At 51.8% G+C, this 21,115-nt stretch overlaps 3 protein-coding genes across 3 annotated transcripts in view; 2 read left to right on the top strand and 1 right to left on the bottom strand.

Annotated features, from left to right (window-relative positions):
* Positions 1-1,224: 1,224 nt before the first annotated feature.
* Positions 1,225-10,754, top strand: MPV17 (MpV17 mitochondrial inner membrane protein). Its single transcript, XM_012652447.1, has 8 exons — positions 1,225-1,234; positions 1,764-1,838; positions 8,061-8,176; positions 8,402-8,494; positions 8,588-8,683; positions 8,917-8,949; positions 9,216-9,268; positions 10,251-10,754. Exons 2-8 carry the CDS (start codon positions 1,769-1,771, stop codon positions 10,318-10,320), a joined length of 531 nt encoding a protein of 176 aa, XP_012507901.1. The 5' UTR covers positions 1,225-1,234; positions 1,764-1,768; the 3' UTR covers positions 10,321-10,754.
* A 1,019-nt stretch (positions 10,755-11,773) lies between these two features.
* UCN (urocortin) lies at positions 11,774-12,598 on the top strand. The gene is made up of 2 exons (XM_012652443.1): positions 11,774-11,852; positions 12,110-12,598. Exon 2 carries the CDS (start codon positions 12,123-12,125, stop codon positions 12,507-12,509), a length of 387 nt encoding a protein of 128 aa, XP_012507897.1. The 5' UTR covers positions 11,774-11,852; positions 12,110-12,122; the 3' UTR covers positions 12,510-12,598.
* Positions 12,599-13,535: 937 nt separating this feature from the next.
* TRIM54 (tripartite motif containing 54) overlaps positions 13,536-21,115 on the bottom strand; it is a 17,527-nt gene continuing 9,947 nt past the window's right edge. The window contains exons 2-8 of the mRNA XM_012652440.1: positions 18,329-18,501; positions 17,678-17,849; positions 15,418-15,513; positions 14,284-14,517; positions 14,000-14,022; positions 13,765-13,889; positions 13,536-13,629 (exon numbers count right to left, since the gene is read on the bottom strand). Coding sequence (XP_012507894.1) covers positions 13,538-13,629; positions 13,765-13,889; positions 14,000-14,022; positions 14,284-14,517; positions 15,418-15,513; positions 17,678-17,849; positions 18,329-18,501 — 915 coding nt within the window. The 3' untranslated portion in view covers positions 13,536-13,537. The remainder of the gene's footprint in view (positions 13,630-13,764; positions 13,890-13,999; positions 14,023-14,283; positions 14,518-15,417; positions 15,514-17,677; positions 17,850-18,328; positions 18,502-21,115) is intronic.

Genomic DNA, 21,115 nt, shown 5'->3' with positions numbered 1-21,115 from the left:
CAACCTACCACATTTGATCTCCTATTACATTTGCTAGTGTAAATTGACTCTAGCATGGTGTTTTGCATATAGGAGCCTTTTAGTTAAATGTTTTTGACACTGAATTCTCTTGCTTCTTTACTCTTGTTTCACTAAGATTTGTGACAGGATTCTCCTTGCCTTAATCATACAGGAATTGAGTAAACTGAGGCTGCAGCTAGGTAGGCAGAGAGCCCTGTAAGAGTCTGTCCTCTAAAGTGTGGGCTCCCTGGAGATAAGCAAAGGCTGCCGGCCTGACAAATCCACTGCCAGGGATAGCGTAGAAATTTCCACCGCCCCAGAAAAGATATTGTACTATATTCACAGAATCTTAGAATATTAGAGTTGGAAGGAGATTAAGAAATCACCTAATATACTGGTTTTCAAACACTTAGTTGTGGGCACCTTTGTTTAAAATGGCTCTTTTTAGAAGTATATATTTAAAAAACAGTGGAGGCAGAGAGAACCTGTAGTGAGCCTCCCCTTCTTGTCCCCCTACAAAAACATTTTATAAACCCCTAGAACTGAGGAATCCAGTTTGAAAAACATATTGCAACCCCCTCATTTAACAGATGGAGAACCTTAAGTTCAAATCTAATGATGACCACTAGTGTTAGGTATGGAGACAAGACCTAAACTCTTCAGAGGTTCTGTAATTCCAGTGCTTTCCGTGGAAATCATTTTTATGCAGCATTTCTAAAGGGGCTGTATTGGGCAAAGCACTAAACTACTTGCTATGAGGACGACAAATAAGAACAAGGCCTAGCCCCACCCACTCAGGAACTCACAGTTGAGGCTAATAACCTGGAAACATAAGACCACGCACGCACTTAACTTGCTTTTAGTTCCCGAACTGGTTCCTGAGACAGAAGGATGCCAGGACCTTGGCCAGTTCAGGGGAGGGGGTGTGGGCTGAATAAGGAGAGTCCATCCGGTTGAGAGAGGTTCAGGGCCTCTGGGAGAGAAGGGGCAGGAGGAAGTATGGCTGGCGGGCCCCACACCAAGGTCCAACTGGGAAAGGGCGGCTCACAGAGTGGGTGCACCAAGCAGAGCTCTCCACGGGTTTTAATGGCTCAGTAGACTCGTATTCCTCTCCTGACTGCAAGGATCCGCAAGACGGCGGGCAGCGGGCGGAAGGGGTGGGGCTTGAAGCGGAAGTCCCTGGGCCCGCTCTAGTCACGTGAGAGGGGATGCTCCGAGCCGAGCTCGCGCTCAGGTGAGTGGCAGGTGATCCGTGGTCACAGGCTCAAAGCGTCGCGCTGCAGGAGCGCCCGGAGGGCATGTGATCTTTCCAGGCCCGGGCAGTGACGGAACCTGTTTCCGGAGTGGAGTTGGACTCAGAAAGGATATGAGCTGATTCCAACTAAGAGTGTGAATCTGGAAACCGACCAGGCTCACTTTTCCGGGACCCAGGCTCTGGGTGGAAGCCAGAGCAAGCCTGTTCTCATGAGTGTCTCAGTTGGGAACGGGCTTCAGGTGGCCCTGCTTTAGGACTAGGGGTAGGGTGGTCGGTGGCTGCCACCGGGAGTCCATAGCTGCCTACATCCCTTCTCTCTTCCCCAGTTGTCTAAGGCGATCCCTGTGACGGGAAGTTGTCCGAGAAGCATCCCTCCTCTGGCCTCTGCCGGTTTAAGACATATTGGAAGTGGAAAGTGGGAGAGGGAGTGGCACAAGGGAATGTCTGGCAGCTCCGTAATTGTGAGGAGGGGCAGTGGTGGTGACACCCTCTCCTCTTGGCTTGACAGGAAGCATGGCACTCTGGCGGGCATACCAGCGGGCTCTGGCTGCTCACCCGTGGAAAGTACAGGTCCTGACGGCTGGTGAGTGTCCCTCTGGGACCCGAGTGGGACCAGAGCAGCAGGCTGATTTGGAAGGCAGAGGCTCACACCTCCTCAGTGCCCTCATTTCCTGCTTCTCTTCAGCCTCCTTGAAGGGTTGGCTGTCTCACATCCCAAGCTGTCCCCATTCTGTTTTGAAGAGTGGGTCCCCAGGGCTGTTTTTAAGGGGTATGCATAGTTGGCCTAACTGTGAGATAAGATTTGAAAGTCCTCAAAAAGCTGAGCAGTCAGTTTTTAAGGATAAAGGCATTGCTCCAGTAGGCCCCAACTTGGAAAACTAACAATAACAAACACTCCTCTAACATTTTCTATATGCAAAGCACTTTCATGTTCACTATATTGTGGGGACCCCACAAAGGTGGGTGAGCTAGGATTACTTGAACCCACGTTAGATCACACACCTAATACATGCTGAATCAAGACTCTGACCTGTTTGTTTTTCTTAGTATTTTTTATTGTGAAATATACAAAAGAATGATTAAGATGTGTATTAAAACTGAACACTCCTGTATCAGTACCCAGCTTTGAGATCCCTTGAACACCTCACCTTAAGAGATTACCACTTTCCTGAGTTTTATTTATATCATTCTTTTCTAATAGTTTACTACCTATGTATGTATCCCTAAACAATATACTAACCAAAGTTTTTTTACTCCAAATTCAGTAATTGAATAGCAACCTCACAGAGGTAATGTAGTGACTTACCTGCATTTGTTACCATCTTCATTTTGCACATTGGCTAATGTAAAGGGGTGGCATGGGGATGAGTAAGTCTTGGGGAAGGATTAGAAGGACCATCAGGGTAGTGCAAAGGGCAATCAGGTTAAGATGGGGTCTTACCTATGTTTAGAGGAAGGGAATGGGATTCTAATGAGGACTATGGGCTTCTGAGAAGAGGACTGTTGGAAGGGATTGGGAATTACTGACAGCTAGAGTGGAACAGGGATCCTATTACCACAATAGTCCTGCTTCACTAGAAACTCCACTACATGAATGGCCTGGAGATGGACTCTTTTACCCTACCTTGGGCCCCTCTCCAGCGTCCGGTGCCCAACCACCTCTTGTCCTGTCCTCAGAGTGTCCGTCAGCCCGTATGACTCAACCTGGCTGCGTGTATGGTGACTCATGCTGGACAGTGTGGCTGTGATGGGAACTGACACGCTGGGCCCTTTGCCCAGCTTTAGATTCCCTCAGGGCCCGTAACTGCCAGATGGAAGGTTCCCCCTCGTGGCTGTCAAGAATAGGGAGGGAAAGACAGTCCTTGTATTTCCCTACCCAAGGGATCTGCAGCCGACAGGTGCAGAAACTAGAACTCCAAGGGGCTCGGGTGCAGACGTGGCTGAACTGGGGTTCTGGTCTGTTGGTGCTAGAGCCCTTTGGCTCCATATCCTGAATCTTCCTGAGGCTGTGCCCATATCCCAGCTCTGCCCTGAAACAACCTGTAGCCCCTGAGTACTCTTCTCATACTTTTCCAGACCTTTCAGACTTTTTCTTCCCTACAGTCCAGTGTATTTGGATCAAACTACAAATAAAGGGGGGAAATGGAATTAGCTCACTGAGCCATTTTGGGGCCCCAACACAGTAGTTCCTAAGGTCCCATGGGATCACTCATTATACTGTAAAACAGAACAGAGATTTCAGACTTGGAGTTAGAAGACCAAGATTTGAATCTCAGAGCCATAGCACTTAGTAGCTGCATTAATCAGGACAAGTGAGTAAACCTCTTTGGGCCTCAGCTTCCTAATTTAGAACTTGAGTTTAGTTATATGTCTTAACAGGGTCAGTATAGGGATTATCTCTGTGAAACAGCTTTGGAAATAAAAAAATGCTCAGTAAACATAAATGCTCAAGGGGTTGGCTTTTTCTATGACTGTTGGCAACATAGACAAAATAAGCTATTCTTTTTATAGTGGTGTTTGGATTGGGTTTGTTCCACTTGCCACAAGTCTGAACATGGATAACTGTTATAGCACAGCCTGCAGCTTATGTGAAAATACTTTGTTAGGAAATAGGACATAATCCCATGGAGGGAAAGAGGGAAAGCCAGTATAAGGATGCGTTATCAAACTGGCCACTGCTAAGGGCAACTGGTTGCTCAGTCTCTTGGAACTAACTGACTGAGAAGCTCTTTGAAATGCTTCCTAGGACTGTCTGGATGAATAGTCATTTTTGGAGAAAAGAAGAGACCTTTATCCACCAGCTTCCATCCCACATTGGTGAGAGGTTCACTCCATGGGATGTTAACTCCCCTCCACTACCAGCTTGCACATGCATTGTCACTGAAGACATCAACACAAAGCCCCCGGTATGGCATAGGCCTGAAGCAAGGTTCTATCAGGTTGAACTGCAGTAAGTGCCTGATAAACCACTTCTGGCCAAGCTAGCATCAGGAACAGGGCAGCCTGGGGAAAGGTCTGCTGCATGTTCTGTGGAGAGTGTGAGTCAGCCTTATTCCTTCCTTTCTCGAGGGCCCTTTCAGTCTCCAGTGGGCCCAGGGCCCAGCTCCATCCATCTTAGGCCACCATGGTCCTGCTATGGGAGCAGCTGAGCTCCTGCAGACACTGGTTTCCCTGGAATCTGAATTAAGCCAGGATGTGAGGGCTCAACAGGCCTTACAGCGTCCGGTCCAACCCCTGATACTACAGAGAAGGAAACTGAGGCAAATGGGGGAATGACATGCAGCGCGTCTCACATGGTTAGTGTTAGAGCTGGCATTAGAACCTAGGGCACTGCCTTGCATTTGAGACGATTCAGGCCTCCGAATGCTGAGTGCAGCCCCAGCTGGTCTGAGCTCAGATACCTGACTAGCTGCAAAACCATTTTGTCTCATTTTCTAGCAGTGGGATGGGTTCAGGCCAGGAATGGAGGGAGCATTCAGACCAATCCCAGAGGATGCACTCTCCCCTCCTACTGCTGGGCTTCAGCTCCCTCTAGGCTCTGTGCCAGACCAAGTCCCTACCCCAGGCAGCTAGTTAATGGTTGGAGATTTTAGAGAAGAATGGCAGCACTGCTGGCCCCATGCCAGCAGCTATACCTGCTGACCTAGGCCTCCTGTACTCAAGGACACACTTCCTCTCCTCGTTCCAAGAAGCTACTTCCTACCCTGTACCATTAACGCTTTATTTTCTTGTACATAAGACTCTACGCAAAAGCCAGGAGAGGAACAACATAGGAGAAATAGGGAATCTACTCCCACCCATGCCTGGAAAGAGGGTGTGGGAGTTGGGGCTTTTCCACTAGTGGGCAGGAGGTGGTCCCAAATCAGTCGGTGCTCAGAGGCAGGCTCCCCTCCTCCTGGCCCCTGGATCTGGTAGGGAGTGACGGCATGAGAACTGGCACCTACCCAGGGGCATGATGTCACACCTGCGCCAGTGTCTGCTCACTGGGCTCCATGCCCAGCCTTGTCATTGGGCCTTGCTGCCCAGCAGCCCCTCGCCCTGCCCCATCAGGGATCTGGGCATCATATGTCTGCAGGCCTCCAGCCCCAACTCCCTGGAAACAAGTCCAAGGAGATGGGAGCTAGAGCACTGGAAGATCCAGACCAACCAGATATGTGCAGGAGATCTCCCGGAGGTGGTTTGGTCTGTTTGGGCTCTGGGTCAGGGCAGGTGGGATGAGGAATCTGAATGTCTGAGCCCTTCCTGCTCACAAGGATCACTTCGACCAGAGAAGCAGGCCTTGCTCTGTGCTTGGACCAAAGACTTAGACCACCCTGGAGTTTCAGTAGGTCCAGGAGCCTGATCATCTGTGGGCAGAGAAAGAACTTCTGGGCACTGCTATGTCTGAAATTAACAAAACTGGCAGGGGCCACAGAGCTGCACACCACTTACTCTGCGGCTGCCCTGTCTCTTGGTAGTCCCTCAGGCTTGATGTTTGGGGGCCTAGAATCCATCTTTCTCAAAGGCTGCAGGCTTCTGGGACTATGGGGCTAGAAGTCAGGGACCTGAGTTTTCATTTCAGCTCTGCTTTTAGCTTGTGTGACTGTCGGCAAGTTGTGAATCGTAAAAACACACAACTCTCTTTGACTGTTTCTTTCCCAGAAATATTGCTGCCTGCCCTCCCCACGAGGTAACCAAGAACAGAGGTGACAGAATTCTGAGGAGTAAAGACAGAGAGGAAATGCATTAGGCCAGGAAGTATCTTTGATATGTGGGCCCTTTGGGGCCTTGCCCTGGCAGGAAACCCCTGCAGAGGGGCAGGCGCAGGAGCCTCTTGGTGCCCGCTGCCTCCTTATTCCTCCTTGAGAAAGACCTGGGCTTGGTCCCAACTCCACTCCCTACCGAGTCACCTCATCTCTCAAAGACTCTTTCCTTATCATTAGATGGAGGTGTGACCACCTACCTCCCAGACCTTTTGTGAAGATTAAGTGTGTGAGAGCCCTGTGCAAACTGTGAACATCTTGCCAGAGTAGACTGTCACACTGTTAGGCCTTTCATTTAAGAAGCGACTGCTTTTCCTGCTCCACTATCCCCTGGCCTTCTCAGGATCACTCTTCCCTTCTTGCATGGCTGCAGCAGCTCCCTCTTCTTCCTGCCAGCGCAGCCAGTGACCCCACAGTGTGAGAGACGAGGGACAGGGAATTAAGAGCTAACTGCCTGGGGCTGGGGGAGCAAGCCTCCAGTTCTCTGAGGTCCTTACCCCTTGAGTCTGACCTGGTCCTTTGGGCTAGACTTAAGAGTTCTTCATGCCCTTTCTCAGAACAGTCCTGTTGTTTGGAGCAGTACATTTGACATTTTTCCTTTGTTTATTTTCTGGGCGCCTGCCAGGGGCTTGGTTAGGTATGGTGGGGGACAGGAGAACAGAGGTATCTAGAATTCTGTCCTTGCCCTCCGGGAGGTCATGTCTGATGGTGTTCGGGGAAGAGCCCCACCACTCTGGGAGTTTCAGGGAAAGGTGAGGAAGAGCTGCCTTGATGGTGTGCCGGGGGGGGTCCCTAGAGCTTCTCTGTGGCCAGCAGCCCTGGTCACTTAGGGGCACCCAGCCCTATCTCCCAGCCTTACCCAGCTGCTTCTGACTAGGCTACTCAGGGCAGGGCTGTGCAGAGGGTGTGGAGGAAGAGCAGAGCAGTGAGTGTGCAGTCAGCATGGACGTCAGAGCCAGCTCCGGGCCAAGGAATGGGGTTGCAGGATGTGTTTGCCCAGTGCTAATTGAGGGCACAGGGCCCGTGGTGGCTGCGGAGCTGGAGCAGGGGCTCTCATTACTCAGTGAGATAGACAGACGAGCTGGAGATCACACGGTCACTCCCAAGCAGCCCCGTAAGTGTATGTTTGCTAGAAACCATCACGCCACCATAACTGACAAGGAGCTCTGTAAATAGTGATGACTTCTGACTTGGTTTCTAAATGTGGGTGTCTTACTAGGGCTGCTTGGAGCTGGGTGTCTGTGCAATTAGGGGAGGGGAAGCAGGGGAAGAGGCCTGGCGGAAATGGCTACTGTACTCATTGCCTGCTCAATCTGAGGTAATGAATGGGAAAGTCTGGGTTTAGCTGATCATGGTAAGAGGTGACCAGGACTCTTCTTTGTGGGGAGCCTTACCAGCTCGACCAGCCATCTTCCTGCCTGGGGCCATTTGAGCACTCTTGTCCTAGAAAAAGAGTTATTCTTGTTGTTCCCCATGAACCGAGACCTTAAGACCAAGGTGAAGGACATTGGCCAGGGGCTTGCATCAGGGCTGGGGGAAGAAGGACAGAGTTCCCTACCATCTACACATGATCTATTCATAGTGCCGCATCCTGGAAAGAACAGTGCCTGGGAAGCAAGGCACCTGGTTCTTGCTTTGGCACTGCACTTACTAGTTATGTGAGATCCTGGACCTTTGTTTCCACGCTTCTAAAATAAGGGGTTTGGATTAAATTGGCAAACCCTTTCGATTCTGATAGCCTGTGGATCTCAGCCCTGGAACCTTAGGTTCTCCTTCTATCTGCAGCTTCTGATTCTGACTTCCTTTTACTGCTCAGTGGAGAGTTCCTGGGCCCTGGCCTGCTCATCCTGGTTTCTGACAGAATGGATACACATGAGCTGTCACCATCCTTAGGGAGAAGAAGGCTTTGAGGCAGCAAGAAGGGACTGGCCATTTGTCTCCAGAATGAAGCCCTGGGGCTCAGAGTGCCAGAGCCTCATTCACCCAACAAACCTCCCTTCCTCCTTGGAATGCTAGCCCATCCTCAAGAGATGTCCTGACCAATACCTGTGTACCCTGCACAGGGTCCCTGATGGGCCTAGGTGACATTATCTCACAGCAGCTGGTGGAGAAGCGGGGTCTGCGGGAACACCAGACGGGCCGGACCCTGACCATGGTATCCCTGGGCTGTGGCTTTGTGGTAAGTTCTGCCCACAGTGGGGCTTCAGAGGATTGGACAGTGGTCTTAGTTCTAAGTCATCCTTCAGTTTCCTTTTCACGCCTAAGCCAACCTGCTGCCCTCTTCTGTCTTAGTGTCTGCTTCCCCTGGGATTTGTTTTCTGATACTTGAGGGAGGAGCTTGGTGATGTAAAAGTCCAGTGCTCTCCTCCCTGCAGACTGCCCCCTGCCTGGGGTTTACTTTCAGGGCCCCGTAATAGGAGGCTGGTACAAGGTTTTGGATCGGTTCATCCCCGGCACCACCAAGGTGGATGCACTAAAGAAGATGTTGTTGGATCAGGTGAGCAGAAGGAAAAGGGAGTCAGGAAGGCGAAGCTGTGTTGGGGGAGGTGGGGGCTTAGGCACTCACAGAGCTTTACCATCTCTTTCCTAGGGAGGCTTTGCCCCATGTTTTCTAGGCTGCTTCCTCCCACTGGTAGGGACACTCAACGGACTGTCGGCCCAGGAAAACTGGGCCAAACTCCAGCGGGTGAGCTGGGCTGGTGTGGGGATGGTCTCTGGCTGGCAGGTTGGCAGCCCAGGGGAAGGAGACCGGCTTCATGGGGATGAAAAGGGGGCAGTGCAGGTAGAATCCAGGCCGTGGAGGGAGGCGCTGAGGGGAGTGGTGCAGGAGGGTGCTCTGTGAACAGAAGTCTGTGTGAGATGTTCACATGGGAGCTGCTTGGAGGTGCACGTGTTCATTGTTCTTCTGTCTCTCCTCAGGATTATCCTGATGCCCTCATCACCAACTACTATGTAAGAGCTGACACCTCAACTGCCTGGTCTCCTGCTTCCTTAAGCCCAGAAATGCCCTGGGATTGGGGGTCCTCCTGACATAGGGAGGGATTATTCTGTTGGGATTATTCTCTCATTCCCAGTGTGGGCACCATACTCAGGGAAGCCCTTGCCCAGTTTTGCAGCTTTGTCTTGTGTGCAGAAGTTGGGGTAGGGCCAGGCAAGGTGGTGAGTCTGTAGTCAGGTGGTGGGGCCGCCATCCAACCTTTACCTTCTCTCTCTTGTAGCTCTGGCCTGCCGTGCAGTTAGCCAACTTCTACTTGGTCCCCCTTCATTACAGGTATGACAGATCTCTACCCCACACATCAAGGAAGATCCACATTACCAAAAGCTGGAGACAAAAGGATTCTCATTTCAATCTTGAGCCACTTTAGATCCCCAGTCAGAACACTGTGCCCTGCTCAGAGCTCCTCAGACTCCCAAGCATTTTATTCTGAACTTCTCACCCTTTACAGAAACTGTCCCAGAGTGTCTGCCCACTGACGTTCTCCCATCTTCCTAGGGAGGGTCTTGCTCCTACAACCCTTGTCTCCATCCCACCTGAGCTCACCGCCTTTGATGGCCTCTCTGCAGGGACAGTGCCTGGGGTGCTGCAGCCTAGGTTAGGCAGAAAGGTAGACCAAAAAGCCAGTAGGAGCCTGGCCAGGTTAGTTCACTGCAAAGCGTTATTTTACCCTCACAATAAAGGTAGCTGCTGAACCACAATAAAAACTGTAGTGGAACTCAAGATGAGTGGTTAACATGTTCAGAGGGGACAGGGAAATATGAAACTCTTCAGAGGGGACATGGCCAAAATTTACATGAATAGCATAGCTAAAAGGAACACAGACTTATGAACCAAATCCTAAACATTAGGATCCTTTGCAACACTCTTAGAAACTAGAGCAAGGTTAATTTAAAATAAAGAAAAGGAGGCGCTGCTCCGTATATCATTATGGAAGATGAAATCTCCTCAGCGGGTACAAGACAGATAAATGTATTTAGAAGGGGCCTGGACAGGGGTATGAAGAACAGCCATGCATGGCAAGAGAGCTGCTGAGGGTATTTAACCTATGTGTCTCATCAGGAGACAGAGCTCTGGTGTGGCACCAGAATGTGAGCTGGTTGTCCTCTGGTCCGAGCCATAGTCCCTCCATAAGTGCTAGAGGAAGGAGACCTAAGTCTGGATGTTCTCTGAGATAACCCCTCTCCCACTGCACTTTCCCATCCCTACCCCTAAGCTTGCTCCTCCTCCTCCTCACCGTGCTATTCCTGTCCCTTAGGTTGGCCGTTGTCCAGTGTGTTGCTGTTATCTGGAATTCCTACCTGTCCTGGAAGGCTCATCAGTTCTAAGTCTGCCTCGCTTAATCATTTCCACCTTGCAGGGATGCACCTTGACCTTGGATGGTCAGACAACCTCCTCAGAGTGGGCACGTCAGTTTCCATGGGGTTGGGTTGCTGGTCAGATCTTGTTAGCACCCTGCAATGCTAAACTTACTGGAATGTAAACTTACGGCTTTTGAAATCACTAAAACCTTATCACAGTCTTATTCCCACCACATACTAGGCACTCCATAAATATCTGCTGAACCTTATGACCTCATCAACTTTACACTCAGATCCTATCAAATGCCACTTGTTCCCACTATTCATAGACACATCTCTTACCCTAACCCTGCCCAGTGCTAGTGTCGCTCCACCTCTTTGGGGACCCCCCTCAAACCCTTTATATGGTGCACCTTTATATGGTGCCTTAGTAAATATGTTATTAAACATGTGATCTGGAAGCTGCAGAGGTAATGAGTAAGTTTTCAAACAGAAAACTACTGGAGAGTCAACATTTCTAGAGCTGGAAAGAAGCCTAGAGACCACCAAGCCGAATCTTTTACAAACAAGGTCACTGAGGTCCATAGAAGGGAGGTGACCTGTCCACACCAGGAGTTAGTGGCAGAGTGAAAACTTGAGCCCAAGTTTCCTTACTTCCTACCCAGTAATCCTAACCTGAAGGTCATAGGCATAATACTACTGCTGCTGGGACTACCAGGAGAAAATCTGAACTTTGCTAAGCTACCACTCTGGGCAAACTCAGAAGCAGAAGGCGCTTTTTGGGGTCTTAAAACACCCTGAGGCCAAAGACCCTCTTTTATATGGTGCCTCAGTCAGCCCCAGAACTTGGACCCTAGAGCTGGAAAAAGATCAAGAATCCTTTCATGGTCTAGTTCTGTAGGTTGTAAAAAAAAAGAACTAAAATAAAAAGAATCCTGGGAAAGTTTGGCTGTGGCAGACCCCCGCCTCTTGGTGGGTCTCACAGTGTTGGCCGAGTGCCAGCGGCGTGCTCCTGATTGCCTCAGTTTGCGGAACTGATAGTTGGGGCTAGGGAGTGAGTTTGAGCCGTACACAACGCCTCTGGCCCCTTCTAGAGATAGAGGACAGGGTCAGCACCATGGACAGCCCCACGGGCCCGTCTCCCTTAGGTGTGCCATAGAATAAGCGACCCAGGACTAGTCTGGTCTGGGGGGACTGGCCCTAGTCACTAATGGCTGTTCTAAGCGGGGCAGAGGGCTCTCGTGGGTCCCAGAGCAATCTTTACGCCCCAGCCGGCTTCTTGCTTTCCTGAGTCCAATGCTACTTCCAGCGCTAGCCCCAGGGACACGAAGTCTAGTGTCCGGAGGTGCGCTCCTCCGAGGGCTTGCAAGCCGCCAGACTCATTGCTTCTACAATCATTTCATGTTCTTCGCTGACGTCAGTCGGAGCTGTCCTGCCGCTATATAAGGCTGGCGACAGTCCCGGGACAGACCCCGTGTTCCCCAAGGCGCCCTCGGCCCGCCCCGAGGGACAGAGATTGGAGCTCCGTCTTGCGCCGTAGAGGCGGTCTCCGACAACCTGTGAGTGGCTCAGGGCGTTCGCCCAGACTCCCTGGGCACCAGGACTCTGCGCAGCTCACCCACTGCGACCTGCCGGGAGGGACGGTGGGTGGAAGGGGTGGAACAGGACTGGAGCAGGGGCTGGGGCTGGAGGGCAGGCTGTGGGCAGCCAGCGGTTGCCGGAGAGGCCCGGCGGGGGCGCTGGGCGTGCGCGGGACGGGGAGTGCACCCCCTGCGGCTGCCCCAGGCGCGCCTCACCCTGCGCTGCCCCTGTCCAGGGCCGGCGGCACCATGAGGCAGGCGGGGCGCGCGGCGCTGCTGGCGGCGCTGCTGCTTCTGGCACAGCTGCGCCCCGGCAGCAGCCAGTGGAGCCCGGAGGCTGCAGCGGCAGCGGCCGGGGTCCAAGACCCGAGTCTGCGATGGAGCCCGCGGGCGCGGACCCAGGGCGGCGGGGCCCGCGCGCTCCTCTTGCTGCTGGCGGAGCGCTTCCCGCGCCGCGGCGGGCCGGGCGGATGGGGATCCGCGACCGCAGGCGAGCGGCTGCGACGGGACAACCCTCCACTGTCCATTGACCTCACCTTCCACCTGCTGCGGACCCTGCTGGAGCTGTCGCGGACGCAGAGCCAGAGGGAGCGCGCCGAGCAGAACCGCATCATATTCGACTCGGTGGGCAAGTGATCGGCCCGGTTTGGGACCACGAAAACTTTGACCCCTTCTCCTACCCCGGGGCTGGGACATGAGCTACCGGAACTGATCCAGTCCCAGGGGCAGAGCGGCCCAGGGACACCCCGAGCACTCTGCGTGGCTATTTTTTAATAAACGTGCTGAAGAGCCTTTGGCTTCTGTCGTGGGGGCGCGGCAGTCATAGCAGGGTGGGAACCCTTGGGAAATGGGGGCCTCCCAGGCCAGCGGGACGGAACGAGATGCTGCAAGGAGCGGGGCTGGGGGTGGGGGTAGAAGGTCCGTCCGGGAGGACGGCTTTCAGCCAGGTTCCTGTGGGCCCCATCGCTCCCCAAGTCCCCAGGAACGCAGAGGTCCCGGCACTGCCGCACCACTCTCGGTCCTCTTCCCAGGGCACTGGGCTCACGAGTCTGCCCCTGGCAACAAGGAGGTGTCCAACAGAGGTTAATTTCACTTCCACCCCCAAATGGTCTCAGGTTCCAGGGAGGGCGGGATGGTGGCGGGGTCGCCACCCAAGCGGAAGCTGTGGAAGTGGGCAGCGAAAGGAGATACGGGTCTGAGACGCAGGAGTCCTTTATTGAGCCCTCCCGCGGGGCGGGGCGCCAAGCTGGGTGGTGCGGTGGTCTCCGCAGATCCTGCACTGCCCTAGCGCCAGGCCCCGCTCCTCGACGGCGGTCGGGTCAGTGCAGGCCTGTGCCCGGGAAAGAAAGCTCAGTGGGCGGGTGCTCCAAAGGAGCAAGACAGCCCCGAACCCCGTCTGCCTCCCTTTCCACCGCCACGTGGGTTTCTCCTCTACTGGCCGACCCAACCTGGTCTCCCCAAACCCCAGAGGAACGGCCGGTGCAAACGCAAGTGCCCTTTCACACGCCCTAGGGGGCGCTCCTTTGTGGCGCTGGGGCTTGGGGGGCACTTAAAAGGAGTAGGGGCTCCACGCAACCTCGGGTGCCACAGGGGAGGCAATAGCCGAGGAGGGGACCGAGCGTGCCAGCCAGGACCCGCCCCAAGCCCCTCGGGCCACTCTCACCTTACGGCCCGTCCGGCCGCTCTTCCTCCTGCGCTGCGCTGCCCTCGTCGCGGTCCAACGCCGCCTCCTCATCCTCTTCCTCCCCGGAAGCGCCTGGGCCGAAGGAAGGCCACGTAGGGTGAAGTCCTTACCCTTCCGGCCGCCAGGCCGCCTCACCCCAACCCCGAGGGTCTGAGCGCCCCGCCGCCCTCCCTCCTTCTCTCCTTCCCTCCCTCCTGCGCCCCTCACCCGGCAGGAAGTCGATGGTCCTCAGCATTTCGGCCACGTGCTCCACGCTCACGGTGAACTTGTCCATGCTCTCATAGCCTCGCTCTGGCCGTCCTGCCAACTCCACCTTCGACATTGCCCCGACCCTGCGGTGGCCACAGCGGCTAGGCTGGCCACGCCCCAGCACCCTCAAGCCCCTCCCCGAGCAGTGGGGCTGCGCGCCCCCTTCGTCTCCCTTCCCGCTCTGCCTACTCACTTATTGATCAGCTCCTTGGCCTGCTGCAGGGGAGAAAAGGAGGGTGAGAGTAAGCACTGGGCCAACCCCGGCAAGGTCCCATTTCTGATTCTCACCACCGTCCTGCGGGGTAGGTGGGGATGCACAGCCCAGTCGTTAAGGAGAAAACGAACTCAGAGGGGGTGACTTGCCCAAGGTGGTGGGGGCAAGTAGGTGCAAGAGACAAGACTTGAACTTGGGTCTCCAGGTGCCAAGGCCCTGACTCCAGGCACCGTGCGGAGTCCCCGCCCTCCCCCAGGGCCCACCTGGAGGTAGAGCGCCATCTGCGGCTCCTCCATGGACTGGATGGCGGACTCCACCAGCTTAGAGGAGGCCTCCAGGTGGTCTCCGTACTGACGGATGAGGCCGCGGACGCGCTGCAGCTTCTCCTCCTGCTCCCGGGCTAGCGCTTGCAGCAGCTCACCCTTGCGCTCCTCCAGCACGGCGCACAAGGTCTCGAACCTCTGGTTTAACAACTGCTTCTGCCTCCGGCTGTTGTCCTGAAAAACCCGAGCAGGGATGAGAGAAGAGAGAAGGCGCGGCTGAGGCCCCAGAGAGCGCCAGGTACATGTCGGGCTCTTCACTTAATGGAACTCACAGAGAGCCAAGAAGGAAAGTGACCCGTCCATGGTTACACCGTGAGTTAGTGACAGAGCCAGAATCCAGCCCAGATCTTTTCCATAATAAGAACATGGTATTTTAAAGTAGCTTCACTTGGCCGGGCGCGGTGGCTCCCGCCTGTAATCCTAGCACCGTGGGAGGCCAAGGCAGGTGGATCGTTTGAGCTCAGGAGTTCGAGACCAGCCTGAGCAAGAGCAAGACCCTGTCTCTACTGAAAAAATAGAAAGAAATTAGGTGGACAACTAAAATATATACGTAAAAAAAATTAGCCGGGCATGGTGGTGCATGCCTGTAGTCCCAGCTACTCAGGAAGCAGTAGGATCCCTTGAGCCCAGGAGTTTGAGGTTGCTGTGAGCTAGGCTGAAGCCGTGGCACTCTAGCCCAGGCAACAGAGTGAGACTCTGTCTCAAGAAATAAAAATAAAAAATAAATAAAGTAGCTTCAATGAGTGTCTATAGCCCTGGCCCTGGTTTTCACTTGCATTATTCCATTTAATTCTCAAAAAGACCTCATGAGGTAACGACTATATTATTATCATCACTATTTTATGTAGTTAAAAACAAACAAAATCACAGAGAAGTTAAGTAACTGAACCAAGCACAGAGCAGCAGAGCAGGGATTCAAACCCAGGAACCTGGCCAAGCACATCCCACCACTCCCAGGAGCCCAAAAACTTTCTGACTAGTTTGGCCAGAAGTCAGAGAGGAGTAGGTGTGTTGGGAGCCTGGGTCTCCAGCCCAGCCAGTCTCTGTTCCCCCTCTCTCCCAGCCCAGGCTCACCTCAATGGTCTGGCACACCTCCTCCATCTGCGTGATCACTGCTTGCACACGGTCATTGCCGGCCACTAGCATCGCGATGCCATCGCTGAGCTCACTCTGCCACACACACAGGTCAGTGCTTAGAGCTGGAGCTCCTGGTCTAGAGCTGCACCCCTCACCCCAGCCAAGGCTGCCTAAGAGAGGATTCCCCCTTCGTCCCACCCCCCCGCATCAGGGCATCTTCAGAGATCTAGAGGGTTTGGAATGATCCAGAAAGTACGGAAGCATGTTTTATAGATTCTGGAAGGAGGTGGAGAGAAGAAACCCTCCACCATCAAATGGGGAAGGAACAGACATCTCCAAACATCCCCTAAATGCCAGGTACTGGGCTAGATGCGTTATTTGTAGATTCATGTCTTCTATCGATTCTGAAAAATTCTTAGTGATTATCCATTCTCATAATATTGCTTTTTCTCCATTCTCTTTATGTTCTTGTTCCGGGAATCTCATTAGACTTATGTTAGACTTTCTCATCTCCCAGTGCTGCATTCTGGGTTTTTTTCCAGTTCACTTGTCCTGTTCACTAATTCTCTCTTCAGAGAAATCTGTCATTTAATTCATCTGTTGAATGTTTCTTAAAATTTTTTTCTTTTTCTTTTTTGGATTTTAGAGACAGCATACCATTGAATATTTTAATTCAACAATTATACTTTCATTTCTAAAAACTCTATTTGGTTCTTTGTCAAATCTGCATGGTGGTTTTTGATATTCTATAATTGCTTGGATTTTTTATTCCATCTTTTTTTTTTTTTTTGAGACAGAGTCTCACTGTGTTGCCCGGGCTAGAGTGCCATGGCATCATCCTAGCTCACAGCAACCTCAAACTCCTGGGCTCAAGCGATCCTTCTGCCTCAGCCTCCCGAGTAGCTGGGACTACAGGCATGCGCCACCATGCCTAGCTAATTTTTTCTATGTATTTTTAGTTGTCCAATTAATTTCTTTCTATTTTTAGTAGAGACGGGGTCTCGCTCTTGCTCAGGCTGGTTTCGAACTCCTGAGCTCAAATAATCCACCCACCTCGGCCTCCCAGAGAGCTAGGATTACAGGCGTGAGCCATCAGGCCCGGCCTATTCCATCTTTTTTTAGAGACAGGGTTTCACTCTGTTGCCCAGGCTGGGGGAGTGCTGCGGCATGATCATAGCTCACTGCAACGTCAAACTCTGGGGCTCAAGTGATCCTCCTGGCCCAGTCTTACAAGCAGCTGGGACTACAGGCCTACACCACCACACCCAGCTAATTTTTAATTTTTTTGTAGAGACAGGGTCACAGTATGCTGCCCAGGCTGGTCTCAAACTCCTTGCCCCAAGTGATCCTCCCACCTCAGCCTCCCAAACTGCTAGAGTTACAAGTGAGAGCCATCATGCCTGGCCTCCATCTTTTTAAAAAGGCATTCAATTTATTGTGACTTTCTATTCTTTAATTCCAATATCTGAATTCCTTGTAATTTTTGCTTCTGATGACTTCACTCATGGAGTGCATTTCTTTGTGTATCTTCAATTTTGAGCTAATATTTTGTTGATCTTAATCTAAGTATAAACCTGAGGGCTTAAATTGAAGATACATTCCTTCAGGCAGAATTTGCATTTTCTTTTGTCAAAGCCAAGTGGCGCAACTGACTGCTTTAGTTCTTGTGATACCAGTTTAACCTGGGGTCTTGGGAGTCTTCCTTGCAGGTTCCCTAGTTTGTAGGGGTTTGGAGGCATACCCCGGACTTTCTAGCTCAGGGACAGTGCCAGCATCGGTCCTCTGGGAAATGCTGCCTTTTCTGTGTTTGCCACGCAGGGTTCTGTTTTCAGCTCATTCTCCACTCCTCACCTCACCCCACGCCCACTTGGAGATTCCTTTTCCTTCCTATGTGCTAGCAAATGTCATTTTAAAATTCTGTTTTATGCAGAATCTAGTTGTGTGATAGTGAGAGGACCTTGAGAGTATCTCGGTCCACCATACTGAAGTCTCCGCTTTCATCCATTATCTAATTTTATCCTTTTGACAACTCTCGGAAGTAGGTATTTTCATCCCCATTTTACACGTGAGGAAAATGAAGGCCAGAGAGGTTAAGGAACGTACCCAAGGTCACTCACCGAGTCAAGCAAAGAGCTGGGACTTTAGCCCTGATCTGCCTGACTTTAAAACCAAGTGGAGTAAGAGGCTGCCATGTGAGTCCCTGTCCTAAGCCCCACACCCCCACGCCCCCACGCCTGCTCCTTCCCCTGCTTGATACCTTCTGGCGTTTGTAAATGGTGGGCAGTGGGGCCACCTCGCAGTCCTTGTGGGCACCAAAGACCTTGCAGAGAGAGCAGGTGGGCACTTCACAGCTCAGGCAGTAGATATTGATCTTCTCATCCTCATGCTCCTCGCACATGAGATGCTGCTCAGCCTTGGAGTGCAGCGGCCTGGAGGGCAGAGGGAGGGGGCAGGGTGGGCGGGGGCCAGGGGCAGGTGGGCCCCATGACACCTTGTCTTCAGCCTGCACTAACCACCACCACCTTCTCTGCGCCTGCAGCAGTGCCGTGGCTGAGCAGGTGAGTGCTTCCATGAAAGGTGGAGGAGGCCTAGATCCAAGAATAGTCTGTGTTCCAGGGGGCAGGGTAGTCTCACAGGACAGGAAGTCATGAGGGTTGGCAAGGACCTTGCTGGTGGACTGCCAGCCTCTCCCCAGGAGGAGGGGGTTAAGGCGAAGTACTGGCCAGGGAATCCGACTGTGCTCTCTGGGTGACCTGGGGTAATTCCCTCCCCTCTCTGGTCTAGTCCTCTCAGCTCTAAACTGAAGAGGCAGGTTATTTTTTCAGTCCCTCCCTCCTGGCCCTGATGAGCTCCTTGGCCGTGTCCCAGGCACTGCCGCTTAAAGAGTCAAGAGGCCCTGACAGCTCACCTGGATGACTCTTGCTTGTAAATGTCGATAATGTTCTCCACTAACAGGTTTCGCTGCAGGCCGTAGACACCATGTCGGTCTAGGACAACCTCATGCCTGCAAGACGGGCAGCGGAAACGGCCTCCTGAAGACACAGTGGTGGAACCCCGGGATTGCCACAGAGGGTTTGAGGCCTGTGGGGACAGGTGGCATGAGAGAACTGACAAAGTGAGGCATAAGGGAATGGGGAAAAGGCAGGGGAAAGGTCTTGGGGGCTCAGGAGTAGGAAAATGGTGGAGGGGGAGACATTAGCTCTTTTCTATGGCTGAGTCCTCCTGTGAGAGTGTCTCACGGTGGGTGGCCATGGAGATCTTGATTCCCACCTTTGCATCATTACTCAGCCCCCCTCCTTGAGTGGCCCCTGCATCCAGAGCTCAGGCCAAGGCCTAGTCAGGATGGGATCTCTCCAGAGGGGCCCAGCCTGGAGCTATGGGGAGACACTGGCCTTGGCAGAAAGGCTGAGCAGGAAATGGATTCTGAGTGGTGCATCCAATGTCCTCCAGTCTGGGGCCCTCCTGGAGCAGGGGTGCAAGCAGAGACAAGTGCTGAACAAGAGGGTTGACAAGCTATAACTAGCTGAGTAATTTGGGGAAATTACTCCAGGGATTGGGAGTCAGGAGTCCTGGGGCCATGTTGCTCCCGATGCTTTTTTTTACTATGTAAATTTGGGCAAGCATTCAACCTTGGTAAAACTAAGGCCTAAATTGGATTATTTATTTTACATCAAATAGTGAGTGTGCCAGGCAATAACTGCTAGGCTCTGGGTTAAAGATATGAACAAAATGCATCCCTACCCTAAGGCCAAGCAAACAGACAACTGCATCTAGTGGGATGCATGTTGTAATAGGGGTAAGCTCAGAAGGAAGCTTACCAGAGATGCCCATCACTTCCTCCTACTTACCTGTCTTTCTTGGAGAACCTGTACCATCCCATCCTAGAAGAGAAAGCCTCCCATGCCCCTGGCCACCGATGATTGGCTCAGAGCTGAGGATGTGATCACCTGACCCAAGCAGGACCAATCAAATGTTCTCTCCCAGGAATTTGGAATTGAGACACAGGGGCTGAGCTGGCTACACAGTGTACTGCTTAGGAACTGAAAAGACCTGTGGAGTTGGGCTAAGAGCTGGCATCCCTCATGGCCACTCTGAAAAGTGTGAGGGATCAGAGACTATGAACGAGAAGGCTGGTCTTCAGAGAAGGAAAAAGAATCAATTTACGGGGAGAAGGAGAGATGAAAGCCTGGCAGGGACTGCTCGTTGTTCCCCAATGTTCACCCCTTCTTCTTCAACGATAGAGGCTCTGAGTTTTAGCAAGACGCATGGTATAAAGATCATGAATTCAAAACTTTCTTCCAGCTGAGCGTGGCCAAGTGACTGTGTTCTGGAATATAAACAGAAATGTCTTGTGCAACTTCTAGGAAGGATCTTTAATGGGAGGGGTATACCCTACTCTCTTTTCTCCTTCCTGCCGGCTGGAATGAAGACGGGTGGCTCAAACTGAAGCAGCCATCTTGAGCCATGACGCGGTAGCCACATGTTGAGAGTGGCATGAAAAGGAGCAGGTCTCTGATGAAGCAGTCCTAGACTGCCTACCCCTACTTTCATTGGAGAGAAAAGCAAACTTTTACCTTCTTCAAGCTGCTGTTTTTTTGGGGCTTCTACCACTTACAGCAGAACCTAATTCTAATTGGCTGGAAGACCATGCACTCCTAGAGAGTAATGAAGAGGAGATAGCAGTCACCTGTGACTTGGTATGTTTATTTTTATTTTCATCTTTTTTTTTTTTTACTCAAAGTGAAGCAGGAAAGTAATCTTGGTATGTTTAGATGTATTTCCTACAATGGGGTTCCATGACATTCTCCAAATCCTTATGCCATACACCAACCAGAAGACTGATGCGAAAGGACCCTTATATGTGCACAGCAACGCCCCATTATACACAGAGGACATCCAAATCAAGAGTCTTGTTTTATCCTTCAGTAGCCAGGGATGTAGGCAAGGCAGGAAATGTGGCCTCGCTGTTTAAGTGGGGCAGCTTATCCTGGGGAGAGTAACTAACATGTGCCAGAAATAGCACATTTTTCTTGGGATTTCTTGAGAATCATAAGAAGTTAACACTTTAGCCCATCATAAACATAGAACAGATTAGTTTGAGATAATCCAAGCCTGTGTTTGCACATGTGTCCTTCTCAGTAGCTAGAACTGTGTGAACATTGTTGAGTTTAGTTTAGGGAATGTGGTAAAGTATATAATCACCTAGTTTACGTTTGCTTAATACAATTACTTTTCAATATTTAGCATCCAAGTGAGTAAGAAGGTGTTGAGAGAACTCTAAGCCTGCCAGCTCCTGGAAGACTCTCACACATCTTTGACTTGCTGTGGAAAGCATACAGAAGTGCTCAATGAATGTTTGGGAATATAGGGGACCTATAGCCCAAAGCAAAGACAGACTCTTAGGAAGCCTCTCTCCCTGACCTCCGTCCCTCACTGAGCCCTTCCTCTTCCCAAGTCACAAATGCAGGGCTATTCATTATTTAACGTTCAACAAATGTTTTGAGGGCCTATTATGTGTGAAGCATTATGTCATGGGCTTTCCCGACATTATTGAATTTAATTCTCGAGCTTCTTGTAAAGATGATGAAGATGAACATTTACCCCTAACTTAGACTACAAGAAATATAATGACAATGGCTAACATCTACTGAGCACTTACTTTATACCAGGATTTACTCTTTTATTTGTTTATTTT

The sequence above is a fragment of the Propithecus coquereli genome, unplaced genomic scaffold (genome assembly GCF_000956105.1).
Source record: "Propithecus coquereli isolate 6110/MARCELLA unplaced genomic scaffold, Pcoq_1.0 Scaffold39, whole genome shotgun sequence".
Lineage (NCBI taxonomy): Eukaryota > Metazoa > Chordata > Mammalia > Primates > Indriidae > Propithecus > Propithecus coquereli.
This window is presented reverse-complemented; position numbering and strand designations above follow the sequence as displayed.